This window comes from Anoplopoma fimbria, chromosome 17 (assembly GCF_027596085.1).
Source record: "Anoplopoma fimbria isolate UVic2021 breed Golden Eagle Sablefish chromosome 17, Afim_UVic_2022, whole genome shotgun sequence".
In the NCBI taxonomy this organism is placed as follows: domain Eukaryota; kingdom Metazoa; phylum Chordata; class Actinopteri; order Perciformes; family Anoplopomatidae; genus Anoplopoma; species Anoplopoma fimbria.
Genome location: NC_072465.1, coordinates 543,040 through 556,590, shown reverse-complemented (window position 1 = coordinate 556,590; position 13,551 = coordinate 543,040). Strand labels below are relative to the sequence as shown.

Here is a 13,551-nt window from a genome sequence, read left to right as displayed (position 1 = left end):
CAGTCAAAGAGAAAATGTGCAGGAGAACATCTTAAGCCGTTTAATCCTATTCAAAATAAAAGGCCACGTGTCTTCGTGATCATGATTCTGAACACATTAAGAAACTACAAAAATGATCGATTGTGACTTGAATACAGGATATTGAAGAGTAGTTTTGAGCTTCTCAAATTACTGCGGATTAGACTATATATTTGATCATTTGTGTCTATTCCATTCTTTTATATCTCAAATCTTTTGTCCTTGCGCCTCATCTTTTACATTACATTACATTACAGTCATTTAGCAGACGCTTTTATCCAACTTACAATAAGTGTAGAATTTATGAACTTGTCCTCCCTTCCTCCCTCCTGTTCATCTTCCTGCAAGCTGCTGTCTGAGTCACTTACATATATCCTGTTTCTTCTGTTACCACATTTAGTAGACGTACTAAGTAAAAGAAGCAGGAGAAGATATTTGAAAGCCTTCAGACATGTTACAATCAAACTTAAGTTTAAAAAACAAAATCCTGGAGATTAAAGTAGATTTTTGTGATACTATTACATTGCATCCTGATGTTGACAGCTACTGGAGTTTAGCAGAGCAAACTTTCAAGAACAACAAAATATAATCACCAACATGTGGAAGTGAAGTCATCTTTAGGTTATATAATTAAAACAGTGAGGCTTTTGAATATTTTTCCTTAAGTGTGTCTTCCCAGAGTTCACATTGAGCAAACAGAGAATATCATTAAACCAGTAAAGATGAAAAGTGATATACAAGTCCTGAGCAGCTACAGACGTTTTCTATTTTAACTGCAAAACTACAAGCAAAATTGAAATGTTAACCAAACCATAGATATTCACACTGTAAATGAATATGGAGCTTGAATATGTGGATTAACAATTTATGTTCAATACTGTAAAAACTTTAACCTGTAGATGAGTTGTCTTCTTTTTTAAATTCTTAAAATCAATCCTAAATTTAATTTGAAACCAAATATGTTAAATCTGTGATAGAAATCTACAAAAAATACATTTTACATTACATTTGGTAATATTCATGATTTTTTTTATTATTAATTAAAACGTAATTAAAAATGTTTTTTCCTTTCATTAAAAACAAAAACACTATAGTTTGACTGGCAGTCAGGGAGGAACAGTGAATGAAAAATGTAAGCACTGCAAAGCTGAGCAACACATAACACATTGGTGTTATTTTTAGCAAATGTCTTTAAATAAGAATCAAAATTGACACGAGTTTATTTAGTTTTTGGCACTAAGCAGCAATTGACTCAATAGAAGTTGGTGTAAAATAAGAACTCTTTATTTATCATCGTCAACGATAATGTACATTTTACACAAACAGTGTAGTCAAAACTGTGGGCACAAAGCGGCCTGACTTCTGCAGAGTGTTGCGTCGTGGTAACGGTCGCTACATCCCCACAGCGAGGTGTTGAAACAGTGGAGGGCAACTCTACACACTGAATGGTGAATGACAGAGATCACGGTACACTTCTGATTTGCAGACTAAACACAAGAATTGATGATCTACACCACAGACATATGCTCCTGATCATTTTCCTTCAAGATACTCAAACTTTTCCCATAAAAAGATATTTCATTATCTTCTCACATACAAAAGTTATTCATCAGCAAAGCCAAAGCACCAGATAAATAAATGCTTCCAATGTTTTAAAACGTACAATTTGATTCCAGTCTCAGTAAACTCCAGGTTATATTTCTCCAGTAAAGTGTAAACTCCATTCAACTCTTGTAGCCTTCATTAAAGTAATGACTATATAATAAACATAAAATTAGGTTTTCAAACTGCGATTCATGTTAATAATACAATTACTTCAACCCTTTTAATATACTGTGCACACCTTAAGCATTGAGAATGTCAAAATACAGATTACAAAAATAAATGTTTTCTTTTCTACAAATAAAGAGACTTGAGGATTTACTGACTCAAGCGTTCACTTAAGACCAGAGTGTAAGTTAATCATCTTCACTAGATATAACGGAAATGTTTTCACTGACAGACTTCAGCTTTCTTCCATGTACCATATAAGCCCACTTGCAACTTCTTAGTCAAAAAAAATAAAATATATATATATATATCTAAAAAATGTTTTGCTTCCAATAAAGTTGTTTGTTACATACATTTTTATTCATGTCAATTGGATTTGTCACTATTAAGTCATTGAAGTACATGTGTGACATGTACCTGCTGATCCCAGAAAAAGTTGCAAAAAAACATTTTGGTACTCTCAGAGGATTATTACTGCTTATTTCTACTCAATCGATTCATGTGCATAGAAAAAACTTATTTTAACCATAAATTCAATGATGTTCCCATTAAGTCAACTGGATAGTTATCAATTATTTAGTAGGAGAAAACTATAAGAACTACAATCATGACCGTGCATGAAATGTGTTTGTAATACACATTTGAAAATCAATTTAAATCAATTAAAGTTAGTAAATATTTAATTGTGAATCTATTTTTACTGTCCTTAGAACATTAGTAATGAGTCTGCAAACTGTTTATATGCAAAACTACTGTTTTTCTTTCCGTCAGTCTGCCTTCAGAAATCTTAAAGACACAATCGGCACTTTCAACCAGTTGACTGGACCAGAAAATTTAGTCAATTTCAAATGTCAACAGCCCATTATAGGATAGAGATACCGACAAAATGACAACACATAATGGAAGATGAATAATGAGGTAATTTCCATTATAGTTTTGATTTTGTTCGTAAACTGTATTGGCCAAATTCCAAAGAAGACATTTTGTAAGTTAAGCTTTTCCTGCGTTGACAACACACAGAAAAGGCTGGTCAAGTCTATTTGAAATGCAATTTAGAGGCCATAGGATATAAGTGAAAATAGATTACAGATTTGAGTAGAACAAGTTTGTATTGTTAAGATTTTTTAAAATAAATATATATTTATCATCAAATCATGAAGTTGGCTTATTTGGAACACCCACGGGCTTAAAGGGTACATTAGGTACCCTTTAAACTCGTGACAGACATATTTTCACAAATTAAACAATAAAACAAATTTGAAAATTCAAATGAGAGATTAAATTTACTTTACCAACTCCAATGTTCTCACTTAAATTGGGAAAGTATTTATAAAAATGTCAGAAAAGCAGATTTGGTAGGTTTAATAGGGATGGTTACCCTCATCTCAAATCTCACAAGCAACATGATTGCATAAATACTCAAAACCATGTGTCAAAAAGTCCTGCAGTATTTTTTTTCAGTCACTTTTCCTATTGAGTTAAGCCGGGCTCAGACCACAGGAGTTTTAAAACTGAGTGGTATCCCACACATAAGGAGAATCTTCACAAACATGCAGGCACTACAATATTTGAAAATATAGGAGGGATATTTTTAAGATTATCATGCTAGAGGAGAAACGCACCACATCATGTGATCTCTCTAATTTCTAGCAACAGTAGTATGCTGAGTAATGTTAGCCTTGAGGGCTAGAACATTTATCGTTGCTTGGCAACACAGTCAGCTTCTCCCGCTTGTTTCTCTCATTGGCTGTTGTGGTTCCACTCAAAACGTACTGACATCATCATCCAGATTTAACTCTAAATAACAATAATGTTAGAAATTATCGGGCGGCACCGATGAGGGTGTGAACGGTTCGGGTGTTTTAAGACTGGATCTGTTAACACCTCACATTACTAGATAATCTGGGCTGAACATCGGTAGTAACCAAAGTCCCAGAATGCATTTCCCCCTCCGATGATCATAAAGGGTTAATCTTGGTTAAAACGTGCCAAAAATGTAGCCTGAGCCCGGCTTTAGTGACAGATTTAAAACAATGTCCACTCTCTGATGACTCTTTGGGGCATAAACCTTTTGGATTTTTAATGTGGATCCAACCACACAGTCTATTCCTCGCTCTCATCCTCTCTGATCTTCACGTTCACTCTGTGCCAGGCGTTGCTCAGCACACCTCTTAGATTCCAGATGGGAGCAACTGTGTCCGGCTGCATGTTGTAACTGTTATCAACCGCCTTGCAAACTATCTCCAGCTCCTGAGCCTCCGGAGGAAGAGGAGCCGTTACCTCCCACAGCTTCCAGGCCCAGGCTCGTCCCGGTGGTGGCGAGGGTTCAGGTGCTTGTCCCTTCTCGCTGCTCCTCAGTTGGGCGACCTGCCATGTCTTTCCTCCATCCAGAGAAACATCTACACGTACCACTTCCCTTCCCCCGCCACTCCAGGCGTAACCCTTCACCGTCACCTCTTCCAAACTGCGATCAACCACAGCACCGTCTGCCGGTGTGGTGATGGCCGACTGAATAGGCAGCTCTTGGATCGCCGGAGCAGACTTGAAGTCCACCGTGTCCCAGTCCGTCCCGGGGGAGAAGCCCTTGTAGTCGTTCTGCTGCCAGTGGCTGCTGCTTTCGTCTGCACTCACTATGATCTTCCCCAGCCATTTCACATTGCGTGCGCCGACTATGCCCGGTACCACAACTCTGACGGGGTAGCCATGGTCGGCGGGGAGATCCGCGCCGTTCATCTCATAAGCCAGCAACACATCACCTTCCTCACCAACTGCCTTGTTTAGAGGGATGGAAGCGCCGTAGGTAGTCCCTGTCACGTCTTTGTCCAGTCCTTCAAACTGAACGTGGAAAGCCCGCTGGGCCACATCGGGCCCGTATCCAGCGGCCAGCAGCACATCCCTAAGCCTCGCACCGCTCCATGTGGCGTTACTGATCGCCGCAATGCCCCAGTTCAGTCCTTTCACCTGCTTGATCTTATTCATCTCAGAGCGACGGTTACCGGCACACTGCAGCGTGGCGGTGACGGTGTGTTTGGGGAATCGAGTCTTCAGCTCTTCTAAAGACAGGGTCAGCACTCCTCCAGGAAGTCCCTCTACCTGCAGCTGATATGAAGCCGGGTCCACCTGAGGAACTGGCAGGTGGTTTCTTTTGAAGAATAAAGCAGAGGGGGTGATGAAGCTGTCAGAGAGGATTTCAGGAGGCGGCTCAGCATTGAAGGGCTTGAGGTTGTTGATGTGCAGGACGGGGTGACGGTCGGGGTCAGTGGAGTAGGGGTCCGATGTCTTAATAGCCTTCTGCTTCTTCAGGTCTTCTGCACTCAGCTCACCAACCTTGCATTAACCACAGACACATGTTTTATTAGGCCATATGGGACTCAATGCTACAAGCTATCACATATTTTCAGCAGAAGTTTTCTGTTCATCACAAATTGCAAACCGAAGGCAAGGACAGACAAATAACTGTTTGTTTACAAGGAAACTCCGTAAGAAAAACATCAGCAAAGTGTTTCTCTCATTGACCACGTGAGGCGTGCCGTATTTACCCTACAACTGTTCCTTAGTATACAGTATGCAGTAGACCTTTTCATATGTGTCTTCAGAGATCAAGTGCAAGACAGACAAAATAAATGAAAAGTTCATTTTAGGATAAATTCAACTGACCACCCCCGCCTAACAGCCACCATAGGTTCACATTAATCTCTGTTTCTATTACTCAAAGATAAAGCAACATTTTTTAATGGATTTGTATAATAAATAGATGCTTAAGGGTTGTTATCGCAATGCATATTGTGACTGAATTGCAGTTAAAGCAAGTTAAAGCATTTGTGTTAAAGCTGTGTGAGCATGAGCTCAAAGTTGAACCAAAAACACAGTTCTGTTCTATTTTCCAGCCAGAAATGTTTATTGTTTAATTTAAAATGGAAGTCTGTGATGGTTGACACTTTGACTTAAGGTCAGCAGTTTATTTTAGCTGCAAAAGCTACAAGAACTGGCTACAGAGTTTGGTTCTCGCAGCCAATTCTTGTCTCAGCTTTGTGTTGAACGCCCTGTTTGATGGAACTTTTTCCACCCAATGAAAAGCTACTGAAAACCCACTTTTTTTCTAGGTACTCTGTTATTAATATTCTACTTATATTCTTTTTGGCTGTCATTTAGTTAAACTATCAAAAGAAACCAAGAATCCACCCACCTTATACTCTGAGAGCATTTCCAGCACATGTTCCTGGTTGTGTACAGCATACAGCGCCCAGAAGGGTTCAAGGGCTCCACCTGCTGCCAGCAAGATTTTATCCCCACCAGGGTGCATGGCCACAAACTCAGTGATGTCGTATACGCCACCTTTGTAAGTGACCCACACGCCATCTTCCAGAGAGCGGTGACTGGTGACCTCTTTCTGGCTGAAGATGGGAAAAGCTGAGGTCTTCTCTATTGTGTGCGCTCTAATGGCGTCTTCCTGCTCAGCCTGCATCGGAGAGGAGAAAGGACAGAGGACAGAGGAGTGACAACAGAGGACAGAGGAGAGAGGACAGGTGAGAGAGGTCAGAGGACAGATGACAGAGGAGAGAGAAGGCATCAGTTTTGTGATCTATCAAAAACAACATTTAAAAGAGAAAAAGACTGGAAACCAGGAATCCAGTCTACATACTTGATAAGAGCATGCTACAAATATACATTTTCTTAATATAACTGTAACTAAAAGGTCATTTGGATTCTTCTGTGATCACTTCTTTAACTGTAGGCCTCTGGTTTTAGGGTGGTAAACTGGCTGTGAGAGCAGTGGCAGTGTGTGTTCTCATGTTTGCACATGCCGACCCCACTCTACTGGGAGTGTTTGTCCTGATGTAGGTATGTTATAAATATCTTGCCTGCTTTCTCTGTTATCTGACCAGCCTCTGGATAGGACACACAGACTGAAAGGTCTGTAACATTAGACTGATGTCGTAAAGGAACAAAATAATAAACTCACTCAGCCTATACTTCCATACCAAACCACTGCATCACGCCTTAAGACTTCATTGTACAAATGACACGTTTGTTGACCAGATGTATTTGTTTGTGACGCAGCAGCAACAAGTTCCTGAACCTCTGAGTGAAGCAAATACATGATATAGACAAATACCACTAAACTTTGCTACCCCTTGTACTTCTGTACTACTAGTTTTACTACTACTCCTAATAAAAGCAGGTAAAAACTCTTCAAACGGACATTTAGCAGCAGCCGTGTGTTAATTATTCACAAAAAGAAATGGGACAGCTGCACTGCTGCTTGGAGTGGTTAATGTCTTCTCACTGTTCATGAGAATGGAGCTGTAGTGTTTGTTACTATCCGAGTGGATGAAACCCACGTTTGACCTTACACAGATTTTTAGTATAAGGGGCGAAACAAACGCTGCAGTAAAAGTTTGGTAATTATATTTATAATACATAACAAAAATGACAAAAGACATTTCTGAATTTGCAATGTGCAGTTTGGGTCGTATAATAATCTTAACCGGAAACCCAGCAACGTATTTTTCCCTAAATTGAACGGTTTAAAACTTTTGAGATTGGGAAAATAATACTTAGATATAACTTAGATTATACCATATACAACACATTTACATCATGCTGCTCCTTTATCTCAAATGCTCATCACAACTTGTCACAATCAAAGTCGTGACTGTAAGTTGTTGCTTCATTGGACAACAATGTTCAAGAGACACAATTGAGCATTGGCAAAACAAAAGTAAATGAAATATTCACTGTCTTCTACTCTATTCCACAGATCTAATCTCCTCCTAACCTTGTGGTGATGGAGGCCATAAGCCAGTACAGCACCGGTACCAGCCAGCAGTCCTGCCAGGGCATGTCTCCAGCTGGGACTGTGGGCACGCTGGTACGATCTCTGGTCCTCACTGCTGCTGCTCCAGAGACGAACTGCACACGAGGCCACAGCAGGCGACACTTGAAGCCTATGAAATGAATAAATGGCAATCTAACTTTTTGCAGATCAAGCAGAGCTCATTAGGTTGAGTACAACGGTATGTTTAAGGATAATGATAATATTCTGGTTTGTTCAAAAGATCTAAGAAAAAAGATGACAGGAGGATGAACAGTGAACACCAATAGCCTGCCTTCTCATCGCAGGCAAAGTAAATGCCAGGTTAAATTCCTGTTTGTCACAGGGCTGTACCTTTGAGTGTTGAGAGGGCCAAGTCGAGTCAGGCTGTGGCAGCGTCTGAGAAGCAGCATTGCACTGATGTTCTGTTAAGAAAAGTTAATTTCACCGTGAAACAAAACTTAATAATTTGTATTACCAAGGTACTGAAGTTCCACAAAAAACAGTGAAATACAATTTGTGTGGCTCAATTTATTTCGCCAAGCAGATAACATAATTCTTTGGAAAGTTAAACGCACACCAGCAGAATAAAATCACCTGCACCCATTGATTTCTATGCAAGCTCACCCACTGCCAGCATCTTGGCTTCAAGATATGCCACTGTTTTACTTCCCAGCATTGTTTGTCATGGGTCAACTGTTCATAAGAGCAGCAATTCTTTTCATCCCCTCCACAGATTAGCACTTTAGGTTCTGCACCTTGACTACCATTTCTGTCTGTGTGACATGTTCAGTGTGCTATGGCCGTCAATTAACCTGCATCAAATGAGCTGATAGCCCAAACATGATCAGTTTGTGTTGCGCATTGTTAGTTTTACCGTCGATATTCAAAGAGATCTCTGGGTTGGAATAAAAAATAACAACCATCCACAGGCTGCAGTGGCTGATATATTTATAAACTCTTTATGATTAGTGTGACAGCCTGACTTGAGGAAAAATGTCCAATTTATCAAGAGCAGTAGTTCCCAAGAGATTTGGCCAGTTGCAAAGGAACGGAAATTTCCAGAAAATTTACCAGGGGCATTAAGGGGCTTTTTCAATTCAAAAAGTGTCCCTTTAAATAGTGAGCAGCCTACAATACTGCCTGTCTGAGCAAAAGGACTACATGCATTCACATAGGTTTTGAATTACATTTCCGGAGTGGATATATTTTATACTTTTACTGATATTTCAGCATATAGTAGCTTAAAACTAAATACACAGTTTATAGCTTATTATCCCCTTCTTCTAGTTTTGTTCCCCCATGTAGTGGGAATTGAGCATCAAGTTTTTAATTAATCTATTTCTATTCATTTGGTATTGGAAAATATTGATTTTACAAGTAAGTTGTTCACTTAAACCTCAAATTAAATAACGTAATTATTATAATGTAGAATTCATGAGAAAGAGCAAAGATAACATTCATCTTAAATTAATATTCTTTGTGTACCAGTCAGATTACTGCAAATGACTGTTGCAGCCTTTAGCAGCTTTATATGCTTATGCTCATAAAATGAACACTGAGTTAAAAAATAGATTAGGCCAGACTTGCGGAATATGCAAATTCTACAAGTAAAGATCTACTTGCAAAGACCTGTAACAGTCAACACAGGCCCTGTACAGCTGTGTTAGGACAGAGCGTACAGGGGTTAGAAGTGGTAAAAACAAACATGCTGTTGTGTGCAGGATTTTTTTACTTGACTGCAAAGTACAGTCTGGAAACAGTAAAGTCTTTACAGCCTACATGTGGTCTTGTAAAAATGGCCAATTGAACCTTTAAGCGAGGGTTTAAACAACTCACACAGAACTGACCAACCAGCTGTTACTTCAGCCTAAAGAAGGAGCCAACCAGCTCAGGGGGAGTGGACAGAACAGGACTGAGCTTCAGTTCACCTTTCAATAACCTCAGAACTGTCAGTATATGTGTGACTCCATTAAAGTCAGCAAAGTCTCCCCTTGTCAAAGCATACAATTAAGAAACTAAGTGACATGTTTCTATTTAATTGAGGACCTTGTCTAAATCTTATCCATTCCTTGACACTTTGACAATAAAGGAATGAAGGATAATGAGAATATCTCTACCCTGTGGAACACATTACAGGGTAATATTTATGACTAATTGGAAGGGCAAATGTATACAGATCATTGGAGAAGCACAACATTGTAATGACAAATAAATGAAGTAAATAATGGTTAAAAAAAAAAGAAGTCATTACTAATACCTACATGTCACACACACGATGACAGATCAATGTTATCAATCATCTACACCTTTCTTATCACTGTCAGCACTGAGTAAGGTTATCTTCAGATGCTTCTCTACAGTCTGGTCTCTGATCAGGACTCAGTCTAGTGACGAACATGGAGTGAAGTGTTTGATGTTCCTCGTTTATCTAACATGTGGTTCGTTTCGTTTTCTGCAAAATACCTGCAAATCTGGCAATTATTGAATGTCCACAGCTACAGTGAAGGCAGCTTTGAAGGATCACAATTTTAGGATTGATTGTGATCCTTCAAAGCTGCCTGTAGCTGTGTACATTCAATAAGTGCAATGACATATACTTCGTGTAGAGTCAATTCATATTGACTGTTAAATAACTCCTCCTCCTCCTCCTCCTGGCTAATTTAGCTAACACCGTAGCAGGCTGACCACTGACAGGCTTCAAACTACTTCAGATATGTTCATAGACAGAGAAAAAGTAAATGCTAGTTTGTGTTTGTTGCTATAAACCAAACAGAAGCATACAGATACTCACTGGTGTCGCGTCGGTCGCCTGCTTGTGTCCAGATGTCCTCAAACGTTACACAAGCACTGAGCGAGGGGCGTTCAGGAACAACTGGTCATGTGGCGACCGACAGACTGTGGTGGCAACACAAGCCAAACCCAAAGCAAATACAGGCTATCGATGCACAAAGGAATGACCACAACACTCATTCCACGGCTTTGTTGAACATGTCTTTGTTGCAGACCTATTCTTTGAATAACAAACTGTATTTTCGTGGAAGCGATTCAATAATTGTTGAATCAATAAAATAGTTTTTGTACCAATATTTTGTTTCAATTTATAAATGTCTTTAGTAAGTTAACGTGTATTAAGGGAGATAATAATAACAGCAAGTGGGTCATTATTGCGAAACAAGATTAAATAAATATTAGAAAATATGCAACTATCAAAATATGTCCAGTACATTTTTGCCCAAGGGTTTAACTGCTGACATGCACCCACATATCTTACTGGTTTTGCAGGACGTACCCTGAACGCACCTGAGTTGACATGCAGAGGGGTGGTGCTCTGAATGCAGCTCAATATGGTAGCAGATAAGGGAATACTTATGTGTACAAAACACAGACCCAACAGCACCATTTTGGCTGGGCAGCATAATGTTAAGCACAACCCAACTCAACAGATAACTCAATCAGACAACAATGTGCTGATACCAACCAAACCACTAGATACACACATGCAAGAACAGCAGTCATGATGTCTGTTAATAAGTAGTGGTGGATGTCTTCTTCTATATGCCCTCTGAAAGGAAAGTGAGAAAGAAGCTGAATTGGTTGTTTCTTAATATCTGAGGAAACATGTATTTTTTTTTCTCTTTTGTATTTTATTGCAGTAAAAGCCCAGTAGTCTTTCTAGGTGGCATTCCTTATCAGCTACTGAGTCAATAATGAAATCTATTAGTAAACCTAATTGTTCCAATCAGTATCAGGTAGGCCTACGTACAGCAGATAGAAGCGTGGTAGTCTTGCTATCTGGCGTTCCTTATCAGTTGCCATGTCAAAGAGGAAGTCTCTATCAGGAAACTTTATTGTTCCAGTCAACTGCAGATAGTCCTACAAAGAGCTGATAAATGTGTGTGTGTGTGTGTGTGTGTGTGTGTGTGTGTGTGTGTGTGTGTGTGTGTGTGTGTGTGTGTGTGTGTGTGTGTGAGTGTGTGTGTTCTCATTATTCTCATTATGCTTTAAGGAAAAAATGAAAATATGCCTATATAAAACTAATGGTTTATAAACTCTATCTTACACCTTTTCACAAACTTAAAAAACACAATTCCCATAAACCACCTGGCTTTCAGTTAAATGTTACCACTTGTCCCCCTTCTCCTTCCCAGGCATCACAACATGTGCATTACCTTTAACTTTTGCTTCCCTGAAAAGAGCAAGTGTTCAAATATTTAGTTTCCAGCTGCATTTTTTCTTAGAAACTCATTAATCCTTTGTTCCATTTGCACCATTAATCACTGTTCTCTTACTGCTTTGTTTCATAAAGGAATCACACTGGCTGTGTAATGCAGGTAGCTGCTTCTTTTCTGTTATGTAAGATAAGATAAGATAAGATAATCCTTTATTAGTCCCGCAGCGGGGAAATTTGCAGACTTACAACAGCGTAGCGTAAAGTGCACACAAGAGACATAGTAGAAGAAGACAAGCTAAAAATAAAAAATAAAAAATAAAAATAAAATAAAACAAGTATTATAAATAAGCAATAAAAAAAAACAGTAGAAAAAACAACAATAACTGAAATATTATATTTACAGACAGAGAAAAAAACAACAACTATTTTAACTATTTTTAACTTTTTTAACTATTATTGCACAGTGTAATGTGTAATGTATTGCACAGGTTATTATTGTCATGTTATTATTGTCATGTGTCATGTGGTCTGCTGGGAGCAGAGCTGGTTGTGCAGCCTGACAGCAGCAGGAAGGAAGGACCTGCAGTACCTCTCCTTCACACACCGGGGGTGAAGCAGCCGGTGGCTGAAGGAGCTGCACAGAGCTGCCAGGGTGTCCTGCATGGGGTGGGAGGTGTTGTTCATCAGGGATGACAGCTTGGCCATCACCCTCCTGTCTCCCACCACCTCCACCGTATCCAGTGGACACCCAGCACACTGCTGGCCTTCCTGACAAGCTTGTTCAGTCTCTTCTTGTCTGCTGCTGAGATGCTGCTGCTCCAGCAGACCACTGCATAGAAGATGGCTGATGCCACCACGGAGTTGAAAAAGGTCTTCAGGAGTGCTCCCTGCACTCCAAAGGACCTTAGTCTCCTCAGCAGATACAGTCTGCTCTGACCCTTTTTATACAGTGCGTTAGTGTGATTAGTCCAGTCCAGTTTATTGTTCAAGTGAACACCCAGGTACTTATAAGATTGCAATGGGGTTTTTGGTTTGTCTGTATTTCTTTAGACTAAATATGCTCTCTTCTCTTTCAATGCAACATTGTTTAATGCATTTACTGCCACTAACCTGGTATAACACATATTTGAGAAGCAGAATGGTACAGAAGAAGTGTATGCTTAGATTGGACCACTGTTGTGTAAATCGTGGCTGAGGGTTGTCTGTTTAAACTTTACTTGTGTGAGCCGTGCCACGCTTGGGGAATTCAGTCAAAACATAACCTGTGGCACATATTGAGGTAGGATGGAGTTTCTATGGCAACGACAGATTCATTGGACCGCGATGTCTGTGTTTTGATGACAATATTTCCAACACCCCTGGTAGATTTTTCTACATGTTATCCAGGTAATTTCTTTGGGTGTTAAGATTGTCCAATGTCCTTATTGCCCTCTGAAACCTTCATGTCAGTGACGTTTGTGAAATGGACCAGAACATCCGATTGCCCATTGAAACAGTTTACACACAAAACAATTCCTTAAGCTCAAAGTTAAGTGACGGAATTTGTCAGGCATTTCCACAAATAAAGATCAGGCCTTAGTCAAGCTTTACACACACCTTAAATAAATATTTGTTTAAGAAAAAAGGCATGCAGTTGGGTGCAACCTATTGATATATTAGGGCTGTAAATGTCTGATAGATTTCTTTGTTGTAGAGTTCCTTTTAGGTGGGAAGGTAAGTTGAATGTTATTTGCTCTTTAATAATGCTGTGTGGATTTTTGTATGCTCTTTGTAG

At 39.5% G+C, this 13,551-nt stretch overlaps 1 protein-coding gene across 2 annotated transcripts; it reads right to left on the bottom strand.

The window, feature by feature from the left end:
• Positions 1-1,284: 1,284 nt before the first annotated feature.
• suox (sulfite oxidase) lies at positions 1,285-10,469 on the bottom strand. 2 transcript variants are annotated; one of them, XM_054616823.1, is made up of 5 exons: positions 10,398-10,469; positions 7,958-8,028; positions 7,568-7,736; positions 5,975-6,247; positions 1,285-5,115 (listed from the first exon to the last, which is right to left on the bottom strand). In XM_054616823.1, exons 2-5 carry the CDS (start codon positions 8,014-8,016, stop codon positions 3,892-3,894), a joined length of 1,725 nt encoding a protein of 574 aa, XP_054472798.1. In that variant the 5' UTR covers positions 8,017-8,028; positions 10,398-10,469; the 3' UTR covers positions 1,285-3,891. The 2 variants fall into 2 exon arrangements, with proteins under 2 accessions (XP_054472798.1, XP_054472799.1); XM_054616824.1 differs by having other exon boundaries at positions 10,388-10,416.
• Between the last annotated feature and the right edge of the window lie 3,082 nt (positions 10,470-13,551).

Bases quoted from the DNA above. Each gene is read 5' to 3' on its own strand.
- suox (XM_054616823.1), bottom strand. From the start codon at position 8,016: ATGCTGCTTCTCAGACGCTGCCACAGCCTGACTCGACTTGGCCCTCTC. The intron at 7,737-7,957 runs GTACAGCCCTGT...TTCATTTCATAG, and splicing joins GGCCCTCTCAACACTCAAAG to GCTTCAAGTGTCGCCTGCTG. The intron at 6,248-7,567 runs GTTAGGAGGAGA...TCTCCGATGCAG, and splicing joins ATGGCCTCCATCACCACAAG to GCTGAGCAGGAAGACGCCAT.